General features: G+C 42.3%; 1 protein-coding gene across 1 annotated transcript in view; it reads left to right on the forward strand.

Moving 5' to 3' along the window:
- Positions 1 to 23,636, forward strand: part of pard3ab (par-3 family cell polarity regulator alpha, b) — a 335,934-nt gene extending 312,298 nt beyond the window's left edge. Inside the window, exons 23-25 of the mRNA XM_051953203.1 lie at positions 7,544 to 7,667; positions 14,366 to 14,508; positions 19,001 to 23,636. Of these exons, the coding sequence (XP_051809163.1) occupies positions 7,544 to 7,667; positions 14,366 to 14,508; positions 19,001 to 19,388 (655 nt within the window). The 3' untranslated portion in view covers positions 19,389 to 23,636. The remainder of the gene's footprint in view (positions 1 to 7,543; positions 7,668 to 14,365; positions 14,509 to 19,000) is intronic.
- The last annotated feature ends 574 nt before the right edge of the window (positions 23,637 to 24,210 follow it).

The following is a 24,210-nucleotide window of genomic DNA, read 5'->3' on the forward strand; positions in this document are numbered from 1 at the left end:
TCTATAAAGGTGCAAGACTTTATTTTGCAGTGAAAATTGAGCCGACATTGAAGAAAATGTGACAGGAGCAGAAACTGTTTGGGTTTCAGAGGGCAAACTCTTCAAATGAGGAAAGAACCCAAATTAAACCTCAGTAAATCTATCTTTACAGTCACAAAAGAAGATAACATGTGATCTTCTGTAGCTGCTGTTGAAACAGCAGCAGCAAACTTTCAATCTCAGATATGACTCACATAATGTGTATTAAAATCCACCTACGTCTCTCCACAGAGCAGCAGCAGCAGTTGTTGTTAACGCTGCCCATTGCCTGCTCCTCCTACAGCAGCGAGTCAGCTAAAGTGCCGTGTTTCTTCACTAATGAACACACAAGTACACATCCAGCCCCTTCAGCTTGGCTCAGCATGCCGCCGCCGCTGCCAGTTCTGTGCCCTCCGAGAAGAGAACGTTTTGATCCGAGCCGGGCCGCGAACGCGCAGATGGTGTCTGATTCGACCGGGGTTACGGAACGTGTTAGCCGGATTCATTAGCCTCTTAACTTCGCTGTCAACACCGAGCTCTCGCACCGAATGTGAATTTCTGCCGTGCTGTTTATCTTCCTTTGCATGCAAACTGACGTGTTTGTGCAGTTTATCAACACGCGGTCCCTTCTCAGTCTCACTTAGTCCATTGACACCAGGAGGCAAAAGCCAAGGGTTTCGTAATGAGTTTGCTAAATGTGGTGATATTGTATTGATTGACATCTAATTGCCGTGTTTCTGCAGATCAATTTGCCTCTATCAGTGTCTCAGGGTTAAGCCTATGTGATCCAGAGTAAAGGCAAGATCGGGCTAATAAGAGCCAAAATGGCGGACACATGATGGCCTCTTGGACCCTTTAATCTCTCCACTGCATCAACAGACAGCAACGAGGGTGTGATGGTCGAACAGCTGGGATAATCCTCTTCTACCCTTTATTTATTCAGTGGAGGTCAGATGAGCACACTTGTTCCTTTGCGGTAACTCTAGATCACCCATATGCACTATATTATGTAGCACGTAATAAGCAGCTTCACTGAAATTACATCGCATCATCAAAGAGATGGAGACCCAGCTTCTTTTTAAATTCATTTTAATTATTATTGCATCCCGAGCACATATGGGCTCATGAGACACCAATTATGCAATAGCAGCAGTGAAACAGCCAGAAAAGAGCATCTCTTATTGCATTTCATTGCGAACAATAAACTCTGTCTCTGCTCTGAAGCTCTACAAATAAAAAACGCTCCCCTGCCAAAACACAGCTCAAGTCTTTTCTAAGCATCCAACCAGAAGTATGGTTTATTAAAAATAGTATCACCGTTAAATCATAATATAAAGCACAATAAAACATAAAAATTGACTGAATATTGAGTTCTACTAAAATACCAGTCAAGCTCCGCCTTCATTGTGACTAATATTTGTGTTCCTTAGCAGATTTTTGGGTAAATTCTCATACTTTCTTCTTAACTGCATACTTCTGAACCATACATCAACTTTCTTTATACGGAAAACTACTGCAGTTAGCACTGTAATCACAAACATACCAAAGATGTACATTTAAAATCAGTTTCTACTCTAACTTTTTCAAATAAAATGTCCATAAAAACATCTTTTCATGAGCCAGTAATGAGGAGCATCAACATCTCCCCCAGATCTGTGCAAGAGTGCAAAGAAAGCCAAGTCTTGTGGCTTTTCGCTGCAGCAGATCACAGGGACTCAGCCGTACAACTGCTCACAGATGGAGCGTTAGCCGCTAGCACCAGTTAGCAGGGGCATCAGTCTCCCTCTTTGCTGTCTGTGAGCTTTCGATCAATAGACCCGGATTATCATCTTCAGCATCTCAGTTCATTTTTCACAGCAGAGAAAGGCTCCACCAGCTGCTCTCTCTTTGTCGGAGGATGTAGGGCCTAGTTCACCCATCTGATAAGATTACAGAAACTAACCGCCACAGCTGCTGCGTTCAGGGGGGACACGTATTCACGGCGTGGCTCTGTTTTTCTTACTACGTGTATCGGTACATCAGTAAATGTTTATTTAACAGGCTGGCGAGCTAGTCAGTACAACAGTCACATCAGAGATGGGAATCCCATGACTACCCATGGTTAATTAAATGTTTAATTAAGACTGTGGCTTTTAATTAAAAATTTGATTATTCCAAAGAAAGGGTTATTGGCAAATGAAACAGATAGGATATCACAGAATGCGTGTTTTATTAAGAGTGAGGTGAGATTTAATGGAATCAGCAACTGTTAATTCGCTTAAAGGGCAAAAGATGCCCTTTAAGTTAGAGAAATGAAAGTAGATCTAAGATTTAAGACGGCGAAACGTCTTAGCTGGCTTTGTTAATACGGTGCATGGTGGGGCCTGTAGCTCGGGGTGATGCTTTCATCCGAGACTTTGAAGTGTGAACCAACAATGGCGCTCTTGTATCCTCAAGGTCACCCCAATTGTAACCACTCACCACGAGGGCCCTCATCACAAAACAGACACAAGATCCACTCGAATCTCTCCACCGCGTAGGCCTCTGCACTTTCCCCCGTGCCGCACATGCTCAGATGGATCTTTTTTTATGGTCCAGCTGGTGTCTGGCGCAGCCATCTCCAGCTGTGTGAACACCCTCGGGTGTGCATTCATCTCCAGAGCACATTGATCCGCAAAAACAGTCCTCCAAATGAGGGGACGGTTGTAAATTTTCCTGCCTGCGTACAGTCGGTGGTGGGTCTGAGGGATGCTCTTAAAGGCATGGGAAGAGCAGCCTGTGTGAATGTGGCCATTCATTTCTAATCTGCAGGATTAAGGCTCCATCCATCAGCTGCCTCTGTCACTTACTGTACAGTAACGGAGGCCTCCCCACTCTGTTGGCATGCTTTGATTGGGATCTGTGAAAGCAGTGCCATGGGGGGATTTTGGAGTGACAGCACAGATCTGATAAATCCTATTAGATTGGACTTCCTTCTTCTTCTTCTTCTTCTTCTTCTTCGATGCCAAATGAAGCGAAGGCTTTGAATGGCTCTCTTTAATTGCGTCGTCGATCTTGCTCACAAAGGATCGTTTTCTCGAAATGTGTGTGTTTTACCCTGCATCTCTCAAATATATTGTGGCTTTGTGGGTGTAAGATCAAAGTCTGGGCCTGACACAGACTTCTGAAATCCTTTCAAAACACTCTCCAGTTCAGGTTTTAAGGATAATTCCTGTTGTCTGAATTTAACATTGGTTTATGATTTGAAAATTGGCAGAAAAGATGCTTCAAATGTCAGAAAAACACTCAAATAGTCATATAAGTTTAGTTTAGCTTTTCAGGAATCTCTTTTTGAAAATTTTTGGTCATTTTTTGAATGTCCTCATTTGTATCCTGCTCTCAGTCTTGGCATTAGATCACATCAGCTCCAGCTAATGAATGTTTATTCTGTAACAGCTTCACTTAAACTTTATCTTTTGGTTACTGAGATCTCTCCAAGCCGCAGACTGCACAAACTCTGCCAAAGATTGTTGGTGAGTGAAATGACACAAAACTCTGCATCATCCTTCTACGACTGCCAGTAAAGTTGGTGTACGGAGTCTCAGTGAAACATTTTGTTATTCAAATCAGGGAATTTTGAGATCATTATATTCATAGTTCTGAATCAGGAGGACCTCGGTTCTTTAGGTCAAGTTTTAGTTTTGCAAAACTCATTTTCAGTGCAGCAAAACAACCAATAGGATGTTTTCAACTGCAGGAACTTGCAGTTTTAGGATGATGCAAACTTTTGCTTCATGTTCCAACCACAAGGACCGTCCATGTAGAAGCTCCGTCAAGGCAGGTATTTCTGAGCAGCCCTGAAAAACCGTTGTGCAGATCTCAACACTGATTGGTTCAACTCAGAGAGGACAGCAAGCGCCATTTTCTTCAACAAGTTGCAGTCTTTTCTTGTAAACCTTCTAGTAAACCTCCATTGTTCTTCTTCCTACGCGCTCATAGAACTGGAGCTACGTCCTCTAACTACCATCTGTGATCGTTTTGAGTTTAAATCGTGGTCAAAGCTGTCAAATTATGTACCACCATGGACACAAAGAGGTTGAAAAGTCAGATTAGGACGCTGTTTCTGCAAATGTTCACACCACCTCCCACCAGCTGTGTGTTCCTTCAGTAGGAAGCCTCCTAATATCCTCATTTCCTCATTTTCTCATTTCCAGATTGCAGCTACAAGTTGTGAAAGTTAATTTGACCAGCTTAATCAACTCTAATTTGATTAACTTCATAGCTATTTGTAAAAGTTTTCAGATTTGATAAGATGCAACTGAATTCCAACTCTTCCCCCCAGAGTAGTGAAAGACATACTTGGAAGAGAAAATACAAGCAGATGGTAAAAACGAGTCCCCCAAACTTTTTTTTTCAGCATCTGTCAAAGTTTTCATGCTTCTTCTTCCAAAATTTAGCCAAGGGTTAAAAAAAATAAAAAAGACCCAAGTTGTGATAAACCTTGTGAATTTTCCTTTGAGTGTTTTGATCTTTTTTTTTCCCTCAAAGCTTCTTTTCTCGTGATCCCTCTGCTCCAACATGCTGCTTCAGAGCACAGTGCAGCAGTGTTGTTCTGAAGTCCAAGTCTGCCCACAGTGCAGACATTACATCTTCTCAGAGCCCCCCTCCTTCCCAGGCTTAAGGCTGAGACAGACAGCTTTTCAGGAGGCACACCCGACCATGAAAGGCAGGGAGCATCTCAGCGTAAACAGCTTTGCTGGCAGCCCAGTCAGCAAGCCACAGTCCCGTTATTGAGTCCCAGAGACACTCCACTCAACAAAGCCACACAGTGACCTTTCAGCCTCCTACAGCAGTGCCAGATATTGAGTGAGTCCGACCAGAGGATGAAGCTCATCTCAGACTAAATTTCAGCCCGTTGTCCCCCCCACCCCCACCCCACCCTCCGTCTCTGGGGGGTTTTTTTGGCACCACGGTTGTATTGCAGTGTTGCTCTTTCTTTGATTGATTCCCGGCGTTTTGTCGGACTAAAAGATTGGAGATCTTTGATCCCTTTATTTAAGTTTCTCATCTCTTGGACTCTCTGGGGCAGGCTTCTATGATATAGACTGGGCCTGTAGGTTGCCTTAATGATGATGTAGTTTTGATTGCAGGGTTGAGCTGCGATCTCAGGAGAGGGAGCATCTTTCATCAAACGTTCTTAAACTCGCACTGTGCTTTCAAACTCTGCTACAAATTCTCATCTTTTTGACTCTTTTTCTTCGGTTAGATACCAGGCTCCATGCTAAAGCTGGCATTTAGGCCTCGACCTGCAGTCACAGGTTCACAGATGCAGCTCCTACTGGGTCAGCTGGACTCTAAAGAGGCCAAGTGTCTATGTTACATGTCAGGGAGATTAGCAGGATGGCATATGACAGGTTCCTGCTCTTTAACAAGGCTGACCGGCTCTGGCTTTTCCATTGTATGTGTCTGGAGTTAATAGCTGGATATTTTGGCAGCGCTGCTGTGTTTTAGGTTATGTCATTATAGCCATCTGTCTGCTTGTTTTTTGATGGATGAAATGAATCAGGCACTTATTTCAGTAATTTTGTGCCGCATAGAGTCATACTTTAACCTAATCAGGATGAACTGATATTACTGTGCAGTTGCTGTCATAACCAAGATAATAGACGGGATTCATTTACTCGTTTCTAGATTAAATTTTCTTGCAAGTGCACATCCGTTGTTTTGTTTTTTTTTTTGCTTATTGTTGTTAATATCTATATTTTTGTTGCCTGCATTTTAATCGCATCCCTCAACAAAATGCACTTTGTATTATATTTTAAAGCTGACCTTAAAGTTTTTCCTATGTAAGCAAAAAAAAAAAAAAAAGGCGGGTTTACAAAGCTAAACTCAGGGGAGCTTTGGGCCTGGAAAGAGTTGCAGGTTTGACCTTTTCAGTTTTTGCGAGATAAAGACAGTCCCCAGGAATTTCCGGGCAGAAGTTAGAAAGTTGAAAAGTCAGGCACAGAGTCAACGTTCCCCCGCTGCTTCTTTATTCACAGACCTTGACACTTCTATTCATTCACACTGTCTGAGAGAGAAAATGTGTTAATTACTTTCCTCTGTCGGAGGCCTTTTAAATTTATCACTAACCTGTCTTCGCGAATATATTTATGCCCTGTGTTTCTACACAGTTATGTGCTCAGGAACTGGTAGAGGTTTGTCTGTGCTACCTTAGAGGACAGTATATATTTGTATCCCCTTTTTAAATACAACAAACAAGACTATATATGAAGCTGAATTAATGTCAGTTGATGTGTGAGGTGTAATGAAAACTGTGCTGTGGTTTCAGTATGATTAAAATACTTCTATGTCTAAATCTGACACAATTTAATTTTAAATAACTGCTGTTCCTCCTGCTACTTTTCTCACTCATAGATATGTCACATTGCATCAGTTCAGGCAATATATAAATGGCCGCATGTAAAATTTTAGTTTTATTTATTTAATTAGGTTCTCTTCATTTGCTTTTATGACTTAAATGGAAATTTAAGGTCATTCGACTGTTATTTACACTACATTGGGGAATCGAGGCCTCATTTCCAATGTAGCTGAGTAAGAAAATAAAAATGGAGGCACAGAAATAAAGAAAAAAAGTTTAAAAGCTCTGAGTTTGGAAGTAAAGAAATAGAAACCTAAACAAGACCAGCTTGAAGTAGAATAAGATAGAATTAAAAACCTAAGAATTAGTCCGCTTGTAGACTGTCCTCATGGGTATTTTGTTGGGTTTTTCTACAAAATATTTCAAAGGTTTCACAAAATTTCAAGCACCCTGTACTTTTTATGTCAATAGCGTTTAGTTCAGTTGTGGCACCTCTAATTGTTTTATGTGTTTGAACACACAGGCAAGAGTTCAGGATTGACTATTAAGGAGCAAATAAATGTATGAGGATTAATGTGTGTGTGACAGTGAATCAAAGACATATTGGAAACACATAAATCATAAATCGCTGTAGACGCTGGGAGTAGATCAAAATGGCCTAAAATTGAAAAAAAAAAACTTTTCAATATTTAATAGCTGAACATTTTAGAGTCCATTACATCTAATATAGTCACAGACAAAGTTGTTGGGAGTGTATTTGTTCAGCGTACCATGAGAAAGTTCTACTGAAGGCAGCATTGTTTGATGGGAGCACCGCCGGCCTGCAGCAGACAACAGCAGAATGATATAAGGCCGCTGGGGGGGGGGTTCTGCTCACCGTTCACCACTAGTCTTTGTTCATTGTTATGAATAATACATCAGAGGCACATTAGTTTGATTCATATTGCTGTTGGCTCTGCTGTAAGCCCGCTCTCAGCTCTGCCCTCACTTATCACGTTTTTGCGTTTTATCTGGGTTGAGTGTATCTGGGTTGCTTTGCCAGTGTCAACAGTGCATTTGATCAATTCACGGACAAAAGCGCACTGGACTTTAAAGAACTTCATCCTGCGGGCCATTTCCGCTTTGCGCTGATGGAACCAGGTCACTTGTTCACAATGGACCTCTCACACTCATCCATCAAACCTCCCCTCTTTTCTCTCTCCCCAGTAACCGGCTAACCCCGAGCAACCACGACCGGATACAGAGGCTGAGGCAGGAGTTCCAGCAGGCCCAGAACGTCCCTGACGACCCCGACGATCGCAGGAGGACCTACAGCTTTGAGCAGCCCTGGGTGAGTGTCTGAAATGACCGGAGCCTGTAAACACGAATTCACTGCCGGCCAAAGAAGACGGCCGAGACTGTCAGACTGTTAAATGTCAAGAAACGACCTCCACCAGACCGGGACCCGAGTCCTAGCCTGAGGAGGACAGTGTTAGCACCTGTGGCTAACTGGAGCACGGTGCTAACCATCACTAACACCCAAGAACAAGACCCCACTTGAGGACCTCCATTAACCTCCGTGGGCCTTCCTGGCTAATTGTGCTAATGCTAACACCCCCTCTTCAACCGTCTGCATGCAGGAGTCCTCACACCTCCTGACAAACCACCACTAACCCCACCCGCCTGTCACCACCCACCGCACTCATCCATCGTCCTGTTTTCTTGTCTTGTCCGTCATCATGGAGCCGCCCGCCGCCTCACGGACTCTGGCTCGTCTTCATCTGCATCTCATTTTTAAACTTTTAACTGTGCCTTTTTTCTTTTTTTTTTACAGTTTAAAGTTAGGTTTATGTGCATTTTAACGGACATTTTATTTAATTCAAAGCTCCACTTGGTGAGACGAGGGATAATTAGTGCATTCTGAAGCAACAAGGGGCAACTCTAAGCGAACAAAATCTGAATGCCTTCAAAGTTGTTGGAGGTGATGAAATCGCTTGTCACAGTTTTAGTATTTATTTTAGTCCTCCCTGCTTCCTTGCACTGCACCTCAAGTGTACTTGGTTTTACGATGTTTTGAATAACAAATTATGACTCTATGAACAGTGAGCTGCAGCAGATTTTAAATCTTGAAGATCACATTTTACATTTTTATCCTAGTTGTTAACGTTTCATTGTATATGATCTTATTGTTTTACACACTAAATGAGTAAATTTCCACACGTTCTTTTGTCAATTTTGAGACGACACACGTTGTTGATTTCACACCTACTCTGTCACAGCATATTCTAATGCATCACATTATTGCATATTATTTTCAGTAATATGAAGCAACCCTGTTAGTTGTTTCTCTATACAAGGTGTTTTTTTTGTATATGTCTGTATGAACTCTTTTTACTGCTGGTGTCTACAGAACAGTTTCCCATCATAAATTTGCTCAGTCTTTGGTGTGCACTGGGAACATTTGGTGCGATGATTTATAATTGAAATGATAAAGTGAGAGCTCATGAACAGAATCCTCTGTGCTCTGGCCTTTCTTTTCCTGCTCATAAGCCCAATAAAAGTGTATGGCATCATTTTGCATCCGGCGGTGTTGACCAAGAGTTTTAATGGGATCGATGGCCTGGCGCGCATTCCTGCCGGCATTGTACAGCAAAAGCAGGACTGTGTGGGAAAGGAGAGCGTTAGGTCACCTCTCCCTTTGTCTCGAAACAACTGAGCGCGCTCTCAATTAAAGAGCTGGACCGTACTACAGGGTGATGTTTGTTTACATCAGTGGCAGCGTACTTGCTATTGGCATCCAAATCATTTTCCCATGAAACCTCGGTTTAAGTTAACACACAATCTGAAAATGACATTCCTTTCCCTTCCCAGGAGTTTAGCTTTACACAGGATAAATTCAAAAAAGAAGCTCTATACACCTTAGATATATAAATTGGTGTGAAAATGAATCTGAAAACTGTACATTGTTCCAGGAAGCCTCTTTAATTCCATCTGCAGAACCCTCTAATGGTGTCGCTGAATGTCTTTTGTCAGAGTGCAGCTCACACTGAGGCTTTCTTTAGTAATTGCACATTATTAGACTCATGCCCTGGCCATACTGGTGGGCCATATGGAAAACAGGAGAATGTGTCTTTGAAATTCAATTACCTTCCCCCGTGCATAGATTACGTTTTGTTGCTTCATCTGAGTGGTGTGCTGCAAACCCCGAGGTTCCACTGTCCTTTTTTCCTAATTCACCTACAGCTGTCCCACTTACATGGAGGAGCAGCGCTACACATGACATTTGCCATCGTAGAAAATGTAGACAAACGTCAAGTACAGTTTCATTTGTTCACCATTAGTAGATTTAGCGACAACTAAACATTAGACAGATATCCTTTGCAATATTAAACGCACCAAATACAACCTGAAAATCTGTTTCAGGCTGTATTATTGCTGTCTAAATCCTAAAAAGAAGACTTTTTTTTGGTATTTTTGGACATTTCTTGACTATATATTGCCTTGATTGATCTAAAAAGCAAAGTGATGAATCAATATTAACAATAATCGTGATTTGCAGCCCTAATCCGTTCTGAAATCTCTCATCAGACTGGGTTGTAATTGAACACAGAGCTCCTGTTAGTCATGTCATACCATTTAGACAGATATCTCCAAACAGCCGTATGGAAGCACTAACCATGTTGCTTTGCACCGCTAAGTCAAACATGGACTCTAAGCCTCCAGCTCCTCATAACACACCTCCAGTCAGATATGGTTAAAACCGTCACATCTTTGCTTTACTCTTGTCTTCCATTCGCCCAATTATCTGTTTTGCTTGTCGCCCATATTCAACCACATGGTCAACACCATATCTCTTACTCAGCTGGGGGATCCCTCTTCTTCTTTCTCACCATGGTTTTGGGGGAGCAGAGGAGGATTGTGGGTAACTCGGTCTAATTCCATCAAGGATGAGTGATGCCCGCTCTCCCGGCAGCGTCACACCGAGCTTTATTACACTCATTTATACCGCTATGGAAAAAAGAGGAGTTTATTCAACGGATGTTTGCGGGGTTTTTTTTAGAAAGGGCATAATATTGCCTCTTGTATTTTACTGTAACATTTTAATGCTGCTATTATCTGGCTGCCTTTAGGGTATTTTCCACCCCCTTCTGCAATCACAGCGTTCAGGCAGATGAGCCAACATCCCCAGGAATGTTCCACCCTCCTAAAGCCACGAGGGATTTTAATTTCTTTTTCTTTTTTCCTTGAGTGAAAAATATTGCGACTGTAATTCACCCGCCGGCAATTTTCGATTCAGATATGGAATGAGGCGTGTTGTAGGCGCTCAACCCCCACCTCCTCCTCCCTCACTGTCGGCAACGAGGCGATGCCAGCCGGCCCCAGAGGTGATTGCCCCAGCTTCATTTGGTTTAAAGGGGAGTCTCTTTAGCGCTCTTAATCGTTTTATGGCCTTCCCACCAACGGATGTCCACAGTGCTCCCACCAGGCTCCCAATGCGATGCACAGCCATAAAGGTAATTAGATTGGCTTTGTGTTGCAACTAATCTGCACACAATTATCGCACCCACACTGCTAATGAACACTGAAGGGGCAAAAGGAGTTTCGGTACAAATGTGGGCTGGACCTTGAGGTGGAGGTCTGTCGCTGAGAGAGATTTGGGTGTGAGAACCAAATTTAGCCTCGGACAGTGAAGAAATTCAGTTGTGTCCTGCTGTTTTTAAAAGGCTGTTTTGGATAAACTTACTCTCTAAGTTGCCTTGAGTGTGAACACCTGGGTAAGGCTTGTTATTGGAGTGGTTGAGAGTGGGACTAAGGCGTAAACATGCTTTAAACAAATCAACAAACAGTACCACTTTTCCCACAAATTTCCAACTTCTGAACTGGGGTGAAGCGTCTATCAGTGTGTAGAACTTAGAATTAAATTTGGATGAGCCATCAGCACTGCTTACAGATGTGAGAATCTTTTCTGGATTTGTCTCCCAAGTTTGCAGCTTCCTTCATTAGTCAGTGAGTGCCTTTAAGGATACAGCCTATGAAAGTGTGCCGTTATCCCAGTTTGAACTGTGATTTCTGCAAGACAACGGTGAACTAGGACATGAAGCTCTCAGAGGAAGATCAGGGAGGAAATGAGATGCAGTCAGGAAGAGGCCACGACAGCCGGTCTCACTTAAAGTGTGGCTGAAAACTGGTACCAACACTTAATACTGACTAGTTAGATGAAGATACACTGAACTACTTTGAGGCGAAAGAATGCATTATATCAGTCTCACAACATAGATGTGTATCTGTGTGAATAAAAGATGCAACATCACATTTTATTGAGCTTATTGAATGAATTTGCAGCCATAAAAAACAGAGATGTTCATGAGTACTGTATACCTACTGCATCCGGATACCCTGCACTATAAAGTACAGGTGTTTAGAAGGGGAGGACTGTCACAGTGTTGTCTGTTTTCATTAACACCCACTAACAGCCATCTCATCACCATAACCCTTCTCTGAGTCTCCAGCATGGCCCCCGTCTCACCTCCCCTCCCCCTGTCTGTCTGTGTCTCACCTTCACTTTGACCTGAGAGGAGACGAGTTCAGGGTGTGTCTGCCCGACTAACTGCTGGTAAGTGTCTGTGGTTTGGACTTGGTGGGAGGGAAGAGGAGGGGAGGAGGGCTGAGGGGAGATTTTGTGAGGTATCCAGTGTCGGCGACGGCTGCTGCTTTTATTGGGCTACTGTGTGGAAACCCAGACTCCAGTTGTGGTGATTTTCATGCTTTGACTTTAAACAGAGGCATCATGCGTCCATGTTTTGTTTATTTTTTTAAGACGGATTACATTTGTAGTGTTTTTTTCAATTTTGTTTGTTTTGTGCGGCCCTACTGCTGTACGACTCTAATGCTAATCTTTAAACTCACTTCTTAGTTGCATTTGCCATTTCTATAAGCTGAGACCTTTCGTTTAGACTTAATATTAATTTATGATATGGATATCTGAGGCCTGTCACCAGAGAAAAGGTTGTATGTTACATAGGTTTACATCCAAAACTGTATTTTTTTAAAGCTGAGATTTCTAAAATTGAAAAAGCAATCCAGTTTTTGTCTATAGAGTGTATATTAAAATGGACAAATGCTTTTATACCTGACCTAATCTGTCTCCCGACTAATCCAAAAAAGAGCAAAGAATCTGTGCTGAGATGATCAATCAAAGCAGCCCAACCCTAAATATGCATGACTTTAAGCCTTAATACAATAAAAACAGTTGAGTTATATAAAAATCCATCCTCTGTACAGTTGTTACAAGTGAGAGAAATATCTATAGAGACCAAAACCATTTTTGTACTAGTTTGTAAAGAGGTTTTTTCTGCTGTAAATTTGTGCGTTTTAACATTGAGATCTGTTGAGATTCAGGAACTGACCTCAAGTGGCCATTTGAGGAACTGCAGGGGTTTTTTGACACTCCTGCTCTGACTTCATTTTTCAACTCCAGAAGTTGCAGTTTGTTTTTGACATGGACAAAGGCACTTTTTCTCAGATTTTATACATTGTACAGCATGAAATTCACCACATGTTGTAGTTAAGCAGCAGCTTTCAATGAAGTGGATGGAATATTAAAGTATCGACATAAAGTTACTATAGATTTTAATTGTTATCCATTATTGTGTAATGTTTTGCCAATTTAATAGTACTGAAGGTTAATATAAGTTCACTGTCAAGTATGTTTAAAAAGTCATGTTTAAAAAGGACTAGTTCTAGAAAATACTCTGTGTAGCCTAATTCACATTAAAAAAACTAAGTTCATTCGACTGGCTCCCCGCCTTGCAGGGTTAGCACCTCCAAAGTCTCCCATTCATACATCCATTGTGCATTAGCACTGGAGGAACATCATGAATGTTTAACTGAACACAGGAAAGTCATCAGTATTTATTTAACTGTGGGAGTGTGAAGCTCCCAGTCATTCCAGAGCTAAATCAGCTTTTACAAGAGAACAAGCAGCTCTCTGGTGAACACAGCATTACTGTCACAACATAACACCGGACAAGTTGCTCTGTCACCACAACATGTTTGGTAGATTCAAATTGTTTTGTTCATGTTAGAGGCACTATAAAGCAGCAAAACACTTATTTATTTCTGTTTATGTCAACAGTATGTTTGAATATACCGGGCTTTACAAAAGTTCTGTTACACGGTTTCATGATCTTTAGAGACGTTTACATGTCGGAGTGAATAATTCCATTAAACAAACTGAAAGTTCTACCTTATAGGCAGATGTCATTAACACAAATTTGTTCTCCGGTGAAGTTGTATCAAGATGGAAGTCAAAAGAGTTGAGATATCTGCTCTCCTTCATGCTGGCCACAACAAGTCTGACAGAGCCAAGCAGCTGAACATCAGCCGGATGACCGTCCACAGAGTCGCGGAGAGGCTCAAGAATGGTGAAGATCTTTCAGATGATCTTTCAAGAATGGTGAAGACCTGAAAGATCTTCACCATTCTTTAGCCTCTCCGCGACTCTGTGGACGGTCATCCGGCTGATGTTCAGCACGGAGGAGAGCAGATATCTCAACTCTTTTGACTTCCATCTTGATACAACTTCACCGGAGAAAGAAATTTGTATTAAGGACACCTGCCTATAAAGTAGAACTTTCAGTTTATTTAATGGAATTTTTCAGTCCGACATGTAAACGTCTCTAAAGATCATGAAACCGTGTAACAGAACTTTTGCAAAGCCCGGTATGTCATACGAGCTGCTTTTTTATCCCTAAATTTATCCAGAAACAGGACATTTGCAGTTAAACGATGTCCTGCACTGGGATCAGTGTAGTCAAAACACCTGCTGAGTACAATGATTCTGAATCTTGAACATGTTCTACATCATTTCTGTCCAAGAAATGCAAATTTCCACAGATTTTAACTGGAAATCAAGTCAGTCTTGTCAAGATTATCATCATTTTCTAGCAGATAGATGCACAAATGAATGAATATGATAGATGTCTTCCATGCTGCTCATGATCTCACTGACCATGACTTCTAACTGAGCTGCCGTCTTGCCATTTCCAGTCCAACACCAGCAGCAACGGTCCAGGCGGGTACAGCCAGCCGGGTCGGCACTCGGTGTCGGTGGAGGTCCAGATGCAACGACAGAGACAGGAGGAGAGGGACTCGTTCGCTCAGGCTCAGCGACAGTACAGCTCCCTGCCGCGGTAAGAGTGACGGATGATCGATACGTGTCAGGAGACTTCTGCATGTCTGTCTAATATGAAAAGTGCCCAGCAGGTTGTGATCTGTGATTTACTGTGACGCATCCCGAGCTGTGATGTGTGTGTGGTCTCGTGCACGCCTGTCTGATTATGTCAGATTCATTGTAATGGCCTTGTGACAGTAATGATAGCAGATTACGTAGATGTAGCATCTGAGTAAGAAAAAAGGGTCGTAGCGGGCCAGTTTGAGACCACAAACCTACACAGACACACACTGAGTGTCAGGATGGACAGATCATGTTACCCTCTCACACAGATCTGACATGATTGCTTTCCTCTCCCTTAATGTAATTCCCTTTGATCTGCATGATACGGCTGCCTCTTGTTCCAGGAAGTGCCGGGGCGTGGTTGTGTGTTTTTTGTTATTTTTATTATAATTTGATCAGTTTTGGGTTTTGTTTGGGGTTTTTTTTCCTTTCTGGTTAAATTTAATCTGGGTGCCTTTTATAATATACACCATGAACAGTATATACAAAGGTAGAGACAGACGGACAGACAGACTTCAGGCTGGTAGAGATAGAGGTTCTTCCTGCTAAAAGGGGATTTTCCTTCTCAATTTATGGTCGTAATTTTTAAAAGTGACCTGATGTGACATATGCTATGATTTGGTGTCATATAAATGAATTGAAATGGAAAAAGTTTGGTTTGGCTTGATTTTTGAAGTGAAAGTGGTTGTTGAGAATCAAAATTCTACATAATACGGAAAAAAAAATCTTTAAGGAATTGTACACAGACACTTCTAAGCACTGTAAAATCTAGAGTTTTATAGTTTTAAATAGAAATCACATCACTTTATTAAGTTAACTACTAAAAAAATAGCTTTATCTTGCAGCTGTTTGACTGCAGATCTAATTTGCTTGGAAAAATAGCCTCTCCATTCCACATTTCCTCCTCATCATCCTGTTTTTGCAAGTAAATATTTACTCTGAGTAAAAATCCCATCACTTTATTAAGTTAACTGCTAAAAAGATGGCTTTATCTTGCAGCTGTTTGGCTGCGGATCTAATTCGTTTGAACTTTATTAGCAAAAGTGGCCTCTTCATACCACATTTCCTCACTACCATCGTGTTTTTACAAGAAAAGATTTACTTTAAGTAAAAATCTCATCACTGTATTGAGTTAACTGCTAGAAAGGTGGCTTTGTTTTCCAACTGTGTGGCAGATCCTATTTGTTTGAACCTGATTTGCAGAAATCCCATATTTCCTTCACACTGACCTGTTTTTACAAGAAATTATTTTATTTTATGTGAAAATCGCATCGCTATATTAAAATAAGTACTGAAAAACTGTCTTTTTCCTGCAGCTGTGGGGCTGCAGATCCCATTTGAACCAGATTTGGCCTCGTCATTCCATATTTCCTCCTTATCATCCCATTTTAACAAGGACTCATTTACTTAAGTCCCACTCTGTTGCATTTTGGAAGCAGTATATAAACATTTACTAAATGATTTATGGCACCAATAATGTTGATGTTCTCAGATTATTAATGCATGGCATTCATCAGCAGAATTTCTCCTATGAAGACATGTTTTTTATTATTACACCTGTATTCTTTAGAAACTGCATTTTTCTTTATTTTTAAACAACAGGTTTACTGTCGTTTTGAGGTAAGACAGTGCAGCATCTAAATCCATCTTCAACAAAGCTTTACTGCAGCAGCGGGGGTAGTAACAACGACAGACAGCGCTGATAGATTTGATGCTGGAAACGTGCTCCGGTGCACTCGTGAGAATGGATCTTTTGAATATTTTTTTCTGAGTCTTTGGCATTTCCAGGAGGAAACATTATTTCCAGCAGTCTGTGTAATTACCCGTTCAGACAGATTCTGTAGAAGGCCAAACCAAGCAGACACGTCCTGGTGCATGTCATCTCGCACTTACCATACATATACAACATTAAATACATTATCTTCTATTACTTCACCATCGTACTCTAATCCACTGTTATCGACGTAAATCCCTTCCTTGATAAATATTGCAGGCAGCTTTGCTGAAAGATTAATGAACTACCGTCGCGCTCCAGCGGTCAGAGGCAACATCCTGTGGCCACATCCCTTCACTTTTCCACTAATTCCATTAATAAACTGCTCTGTTTGGATAAACCCGGCTGCAGTATCTTGAGAACACCAACTATTGTTTGACTTAGAGCATACCACTGTGTGAAGTCAGGCTGAGATGGAGTAAATGTGGCGTTCAGGAGATCACAGCCTTGATGGGATTCATATGCTCCCACACCGTTCATGGAGGATGAATTTCTTCATGAGGACATCACTCTGGATTGTGAATGGAGCCGTGATTAATGGCAGCAGCATTCCCTAAAAAGTGACTTTCATTTTAGATAAAGGTCAGTGCCCTACTGGGGGAGACCCTTTCCTAAACAAGGAGCTGTGAGTGAAAATAAACCGCTGCCATTTGAAACAATGACGACGAGTGAAGGGCCCTCATATTCATCATCGAGGAACACCATTGATCTCAGAGCCAAAGTAATGCCATCATAGGAGACCAAAGGCTGGCTGCAACAGCTGCACTGGCATTTGGTCTTAGCAGTGTGTGTTTGTGTGTCACAGGTCTATGTGCCCCTTCGCTCCAACCTCTCGGTGTCGCTTTTTTTCTCTCAATCTCACTCGGTCACCTTTTCCCCTCTCTGTTTTGTTATCATCTGTCATGCTTCACCATGTGCATGAACAGAATACAGAACAGAATACATCTTTCTGTATTTACCACACATGTACATGCTCCCCCTTGGCACAGCATGAGACAGAGGCAGCGATCTGGTTTGCATTTCTCAGCGGGGAGGCAGACCAGCTTTGGCCTCTTTGTCAACATATGAAATGAAATCAGATGCCGGGGACGCCTGTCTCTGAAAATTGGAATCACTCGAGCGTGTGCAAGAATAAACCTGGGCTATATTCTCCTATCTCACCGATCGAGGAGCGTATCCATTCCCAATTGCATTCAATCTCTGTTGAATAAAAACAAAGGTCTTTTCTGTTCTCATTAAGGATTTTTTTCTCCCCTTCCTACTCAAATCCAAACACAGGAATAATACGATTTCTTCACAGCTGGCTGATAAACCTGCTAATTATGCATGGCTCAGAGTCAAAAGCCCATTGATGTTTTTGTGTGTCTTCTTCTTCTATGTCCCTGCTCTCGTCTTGCCTTGCCCTCGAGATAAACGGGTGGAGCTGCTGGGCTCGGGATACTCATGCATATCGTATAGACTCGCACTCACACACACACACACCCACACACCCACACACACTTGGAGCTGCCACAAAGAGGCCAGCCAAGCAGAAATGAGCGGTGATGTCACACATCTGGATTTTTTTCTCGGCCTTTCTGGTAAAGGGCAGGGCAGCCCCCCAGAATCATGACAACCAACCGTGCCTTTAAGACACTCTGTGTCAGGTGTCACATATCAACCCGGCTGAATCCATAGAGGACAAGATGGTCGCCTCATTTTTCTAACTGCAAAAGGTCTGCTATTACTGTCTGTCAGATCCAATGGTTGTTTCAGTCTGTCTCGAAATGGACCTAATGGGCTGGAAGGGGACTTTGACATGGTTAGGTGTCCCTGTATGGTGTTGCTGTGGGTTGGTAGTTGCCCAGAGGCAGTTTGTGAGGCAGTAATGGTGCCTCATTTTCATCGAATGTGATGTCTTGGCTACTGTGCCACTGACAGCATTTTCTCTGTCTCTACCAATCATGCTCCAGTCCAGCTAGAACAGCTAGTAGCTAATGCAATATGGTTTTTCAGGTTGAAGATTTGTGCATGTTATGTACAATAATGGTTCATAAAAGAGGAGTTATGCGGGGCTGACGGCTAACTTGCTGACCTCTGTTACACATTTTGTAGCCATAAAACAAAAACTCAAAACATCTTCATCCCAAATAGCACTAAAATGGGAGCTGTATGACAAAATCCAACTTTTCACAGTTTTTCTCTGTCAGACTCTTTCTTCTCACAGTCTATGCACTAAAAATCTGGACATGAAAGAAAAAATCCAAACAAATTTGAGCCATAAACAAAAGCTTGTCTAAAGGTCCACTTACTAGATATTTCCAGAGCTTCAAACCATTTATCCCTGGATGCTCTTTGCTCAGCATGAGATGATTATGCTTTATAGGCCATCAGCTGAAGAACGCTATGAGATGTAGTCAGAAGCTCCAAGATAACTCCTAGAAAGCAGACTTTGAGTTACCACCAGCATGCCAAATGATGGCATTTCTGAATATATAAATGCATTCTGAAAATGATACCATATGGCAAGCTGCCATCTTCGCTTATTTTCAGGCTGCATTTGCTGATTCCACTGTGAGTTTGTAGACAGAGGGAGTGAAAAATGAGGCCTAAAGCCAAATAAATCATGGATATGTCAAAGTAAACTAAAATTAATTTCACTTTTTCCTTTCCTTTATTTTTCTTTCTGCATCAGGCAACCCAGGAAGAACCCAAGCTCCATCTCCCAGGACTCCTGGGATAAAGCGTACCCACCGGGCGAGGGCTTCCAGACTGCCAAGGACAACCCCAGGTACTCCAGCTATCAGGGCTCCAGGAACGGCTACCCAGGGGGCGGAGGCGTCAATGCCAGGGTCCTTCTGGAGGCCCAGGAGCTGCTGAGGCAGGAGCAGAGACGCCGAGAACAGGAAGCCAAAGGGAAGCTAATGCAGGAGAGCACCGGCAACAGCAGCTACGATGGGTACCACCTGAAGGATCCAGCCTCCCCGAAGGGTCCCTACCGCCACGACGTGCCGCCTTCGCCTTCGCAGTTAGCGAGGCTTAATAGATTGGGTTCAGAGAAAGGAAGACTTTTTTACTCCTGAGGATGGACTGATGGATGAAGAAGAACTTCAAGAGCTAAGGGGATTACCTTGAAGAAACAGCAAAAGTGGACGCTGCAAACCTTGACACAGGACAACCTAGAGGTCTCATAGCTTAGCGATGATGTTAGAGGTAAACAGTTGTGAAGTGTACTCAGTATGTGGGTGTTTGTGTTCAATCCCCCGCTGTGCCGATGACCTATACCAGTTGTCAGTCAGTCACTCACCCTCCCACAGACATGAGACGCTCAGTGCCTTCTCTGCATTCACGATGCTTGTTCACAGTCGTCCAGGACTCTGATTCATCGAGATCTGGCACCGTCATGTACTGACAATCAAATGGGCAGACAGGCAAAGTGAGTGGGCGCTTTTTTTTTCTTTCTTTTTTTTTTTTGAGCCCACGGGGAGGCGTAAGTCTCTGTGTGGGTTTGTGTGTGGGCATGTGACAAGGTACATGTTTCACTATCAAGTACGCGTGTCCCGCGGATGACTCTCCCCACCTGTCACAAAATCACCCTTTCGTTAACATTCGGTCCCTGCCGATGCTGCCGGTGTTTTCTCCGTATTCTGTTTTCTTTACTTTTCTCTCTGTTAGCAATAGAAGCTTCTCGGTATTCTCCCGGGAGCCGAGAAAACAAGGCGAAGTGTGTGAAAGAAAACAGGGCACAGCGTGTGTGTGTGTTATTAATAAAAAAGCCCCCCTCATAAATGATTCATATTGTGTGTTATCTCCGCGGAGGAGGCTCAGGCAGGGAAGGTAGACAGCTCTGATCCCGTGCCTGGCCCCGGTGCACGGCTCTGGGCTTGACTCGCTGGCCTGCCTGCCTGTCTGTCTGTCTGGAGCTCACATCCTCTCCTCGCTGTTCTCGTCGCCTCTCTGTTCATTACGCTCCTTTCTTCTACCTCAGCAGCTCCCCACCTTCATCCTCCTCTTCTCTCACCTTCCTCTCATCTCACCCCATCCCCTTACTCTTCCTCCTGCTACCCACTACCACCCTCATCCTCCTCCTCCTTGTCTCCCGAGTCAGGCTCTGCACTGAATTTTTCATCACAAGCCACCTGCTGCCTGCCAGAGAGCCAAAGAAAGCTGCCACCAGAGGCTCCGACAGAGGGCCCAGCTTCTGACATAAAGAGCTGAATAAAAAGCAAAAAAAAAAAAAACAAGAGACAGAATAAAGATGGGTAGAGAGACAATAAGCCTCCCAGTGTGAGATTAGCTGAAGCTTTTCTCCCATTTTTAACAAAAGGCAAAATTGTCCTCAGGAGTTAATTGCTTTCAATTGCTATAATTGCTTTTTGTATTTTTTACCTTTTTAAGCATTTTGCCGGCGCTCATCTGCAGAGTGATTTTAAAAAGAGGGAGCAGCAGGGGTGCTATCTTGCTTTTTAAAAAACAGCAGTCAATGGGACGAAGTGAGTGCTGTTGGCTTTTAAAGGGTAGGCTGAGCAAAATTACAAAAAAATATATATATTTTCTGACTTACCTCCAGTTATAATGCAGATCATTTGGATATTATTTGCCCAGGTTTTGAGATATCTACTTCTGAGTTTGCCTCTGCAATTGCAGTAATGGGATTTGAATTGTGGTTCTAACAACAATGAAAAGTATTTTTTTTATAAACTACAAACATTTCTTTGAACTGCTTTCATCCAAAGAAATCAGCTGAAATCAGTAGACACCTTTGAAGCATGATTCTATTTCTGCCTATTAAGGCTCTGTCGCGCTAATTTTGCATATGAAGTTGCATAAAAAAGTACATGAAGTTGCATAAAAAAGTACATATCAAGGCAAAATGCAAATTCCCTGCAGCTGTGTTAAACGGAAACCTTTCTACTGCCTCAGATTTTAACAAACCAGCAGATGACTATAGAAGGTCATCAGGTCACCTGGCTAGTTGGAGATCTATGATGCAGTTTGCAAAATGTCTGTTCCAGTTGGCAGATTATTGAAAGCCTTGGCAGACCAGAAGATAACACAGCAAAGTTAATTTCTGCACTCTCACAAATATAGCAGTACTATTTAATTGGTGGCACATCATCGCACGGCTAGTTGGTGCCCTTCTATAGCTAGCTAGCTGGAAAAGCTAGCACCACTATTTGCAACAGTTCTATGTTTTTGGAAACTAGCTTGTTAGCTGAGAAGTTAGCAAACAGTTTACACAAATGGCTGGTGCAATGCAACCATAGACTGGATATAAAAGATGAATGTAGCCTTCAGATACGAAAAGTGAAGCCAAAGCTGACGTATCTGAAACTTGCATTCTGACTAACAGCCAGTAGGGGGCGACTCCTCTGGTAGTAGAATTATGACAGATTGCATTGAAGTCTATGAGAAAATGATCCTTTGATTGGTTACCTCAGTAAGCACTTTACCAGTGCAAATTATGTTCTGAATCAGTAGTTTTAAGATTTTTTTTGACTTCATCGTGGTGTATTTTTGTAAATTATGGCCCCATTCAGAGTAAAGCAGATGATAAAGTAGTTAATGTATCACCATGCATAGTCTGTTTAGGTTCAACATTCAGAACCACCTCTGACTCATCACATAAGGTTTCAAAAAAGTATCGGGATTCTTCAAAACTGTAGTCAAGAAACCAACAGGTGACGACACCGTGGTTGCATCCATTTTTTATATACAGTCTGTGAATGCAACTTGTTAGCGGCTATCGCTTCTTCTGCTTTTGGACCCAAAAGTTGGTCAACAGATGCAAAAGGTTTCAGCTGGTTTTCTTTGGCTCTACAGAAAAAAATTGATGGTGTTGATTTTGTTTTTAAATGCAGATACGACGAAGCCTTTAGCTGGAAAATACTTTAACTTTGAACTGCATCTCCAGTGTATTAGGATGGAAACAGAAATCTGAAAACCTGGAAAAATGAAAACAGAAGCACATGCATAAATACATATCACTGGAGGTAAAAATATCTCTTTGTAAGTCGGGTTAACCAGACTTGAAATTGGAGTAAATGACGCTGTCCTGGTGGCTTGTGCATTCATGACCTATTTACATTTTCATTCCAGTCGAACTCTGTAGCTCCTGGCAGCTTTTTCACCCCGAGAGGAGGAACTAATCAGTGAAAGTAGCTGCTATTGTCGTGGGTTGCAAAAGAAGAACTCAGGCGTTGATGATGACACATGCTTAAAAAAAGTCACTGCCACCAGCCTACCACTGTAATTGCTGCAGTAGGAGGCAAGCGATCCACTTACTCTGAACCTTCTTTGACAGCACTGATGTTCGTGACGTTACCGCGTCTGAGCGAACAAACGAGGCCGAGGCGAGGTCCAACTTTGAACAAAAGGGAAGCGCGAGAAGTAATAATAAATAAAAGAAAGCTGTGGAAAACAAACAGGCGGTGTGTAATTGCCCTTCACTTCTACACACTTTCCATACGCAGAGTGAAGCTGCGTGACATACATTATCTCCTGTTGGTTAATGAAGACCCTCGCTGGGAAAGATGCCGGCTTTACAGGGGCGATGAACGATGAACGAAGATGAAGAAAAAAATCGAGCTATTCCAGTGTATAAACCTGTATTTTAACCTTAGGAAGAGCTCCCAGTATTTGTCAGCTTGAAGCTAATTAAAAACTCCCTTCTGCATTATATATGTACATGGGTTTAACAACACAAACACACTGAGGCGCCTTGTTGTGTGTTTTTAAACCTACACGAGAATGAAGCTGATGAAAACCAAATAAGATTCAAGCTGTGCAGTATGGAAGAAAGTTTTTAGGAAAGGTTCCTGCTGTGAACACGAGTGCATGTCAAAATGCCAACTAGCACATTTAGAAGGATGTATTTGACCTGTGTGTCCTGCTATGGGGTCTCATATCGATAAGTGCCTGAGATAATATCATATTTTACACAAAGAGGGACACCGTGTGATTTCTTTGTCAGTGACACCTCAGTGTTATTTTTAATATCATCATATGAAATGTGTCATTTCTGGGGTACTCCTTCCTCAACCTTTTTTTTTAATAAAGTTTTATTCACAGGAGCCAACACTCTGTTATCAGCGGTTATCAGTGTATTTGTATCCCATTTGACATTGCCTTCAACCATGCTGTACCATGATGTGTTTATCAGAAAAAAAGAAGAAATGGAAGTTAATGGAAGCTGATGTGCAATTGTTTTGTTGTTGTTTTTTTTCCAGAAAACTTTTACATGATATATTAAGAAATGTATACAGCCACTTTTTCTGTACATATCAAATTTAGAATAAAACGGAAGGCTGTTCCATCCTGTTTACAACCTCGCCTGCCTCTGCCTGTCCCACCTTTCTTCTTTCCGACATCGGATGAGTCCTTCAATTAAACACAAGGGATTCCGCTGTCAGATGTCAAATCTGTCAGTCCTGCTCGCTGACGTCTTCATCGAAGACAAACAGTGAGTTTGATGGATACAGAAGAGATAACATATGATGAAATCATTCATTCCTGTGGGAGTAGGGGAGGGGGAAGGAATGCAGCAGCTGATGTACAAACCGAAACCAACATTTGGCGACTGTGCAACAACACCATCCTCCCGTGTAACCGATCTGTTGAAAGCACTGATTCAGTCTCCCTGAACACCGCCGTGTTTCCTGTTATTAAGCCCAACTTCATTCCCATTGTCCCTCGCAGGGGACCTGTTGAGCGGCTCCCTGTTTCTGTTTTCCTTCTGAAGGTCAAAGGTGACATCCTAACAAAATACAATTAATGCTGCTTAAGACAAGTGGCTGAGCGTGTTGAGAGAAACTAAGCCATGAGAAGAGAGGAAAAAAACGTGGAAGCAGCTCGATCCCTCCACCTCATCCGGTGCTTTCATCCTTCACCACAGTCTTCTTGGTA

This window comes from Acanthochromis polyacanthus, chromosome 9 (assembly GCF_021347895.1).
Source record: "Acanthochromis polyacanthus isolate Apoly-LR-REF ecotype Palm Island chromosome 9, KAUST_Apoly_ChrSc, whole genome shotgun sequence".
Lineage (NCBI taxonomy): Eukaryota > Metazoa > Chordata > Actinopteri > Pomacentridae > Acanthochromis > Acanthochromis polyacanthus.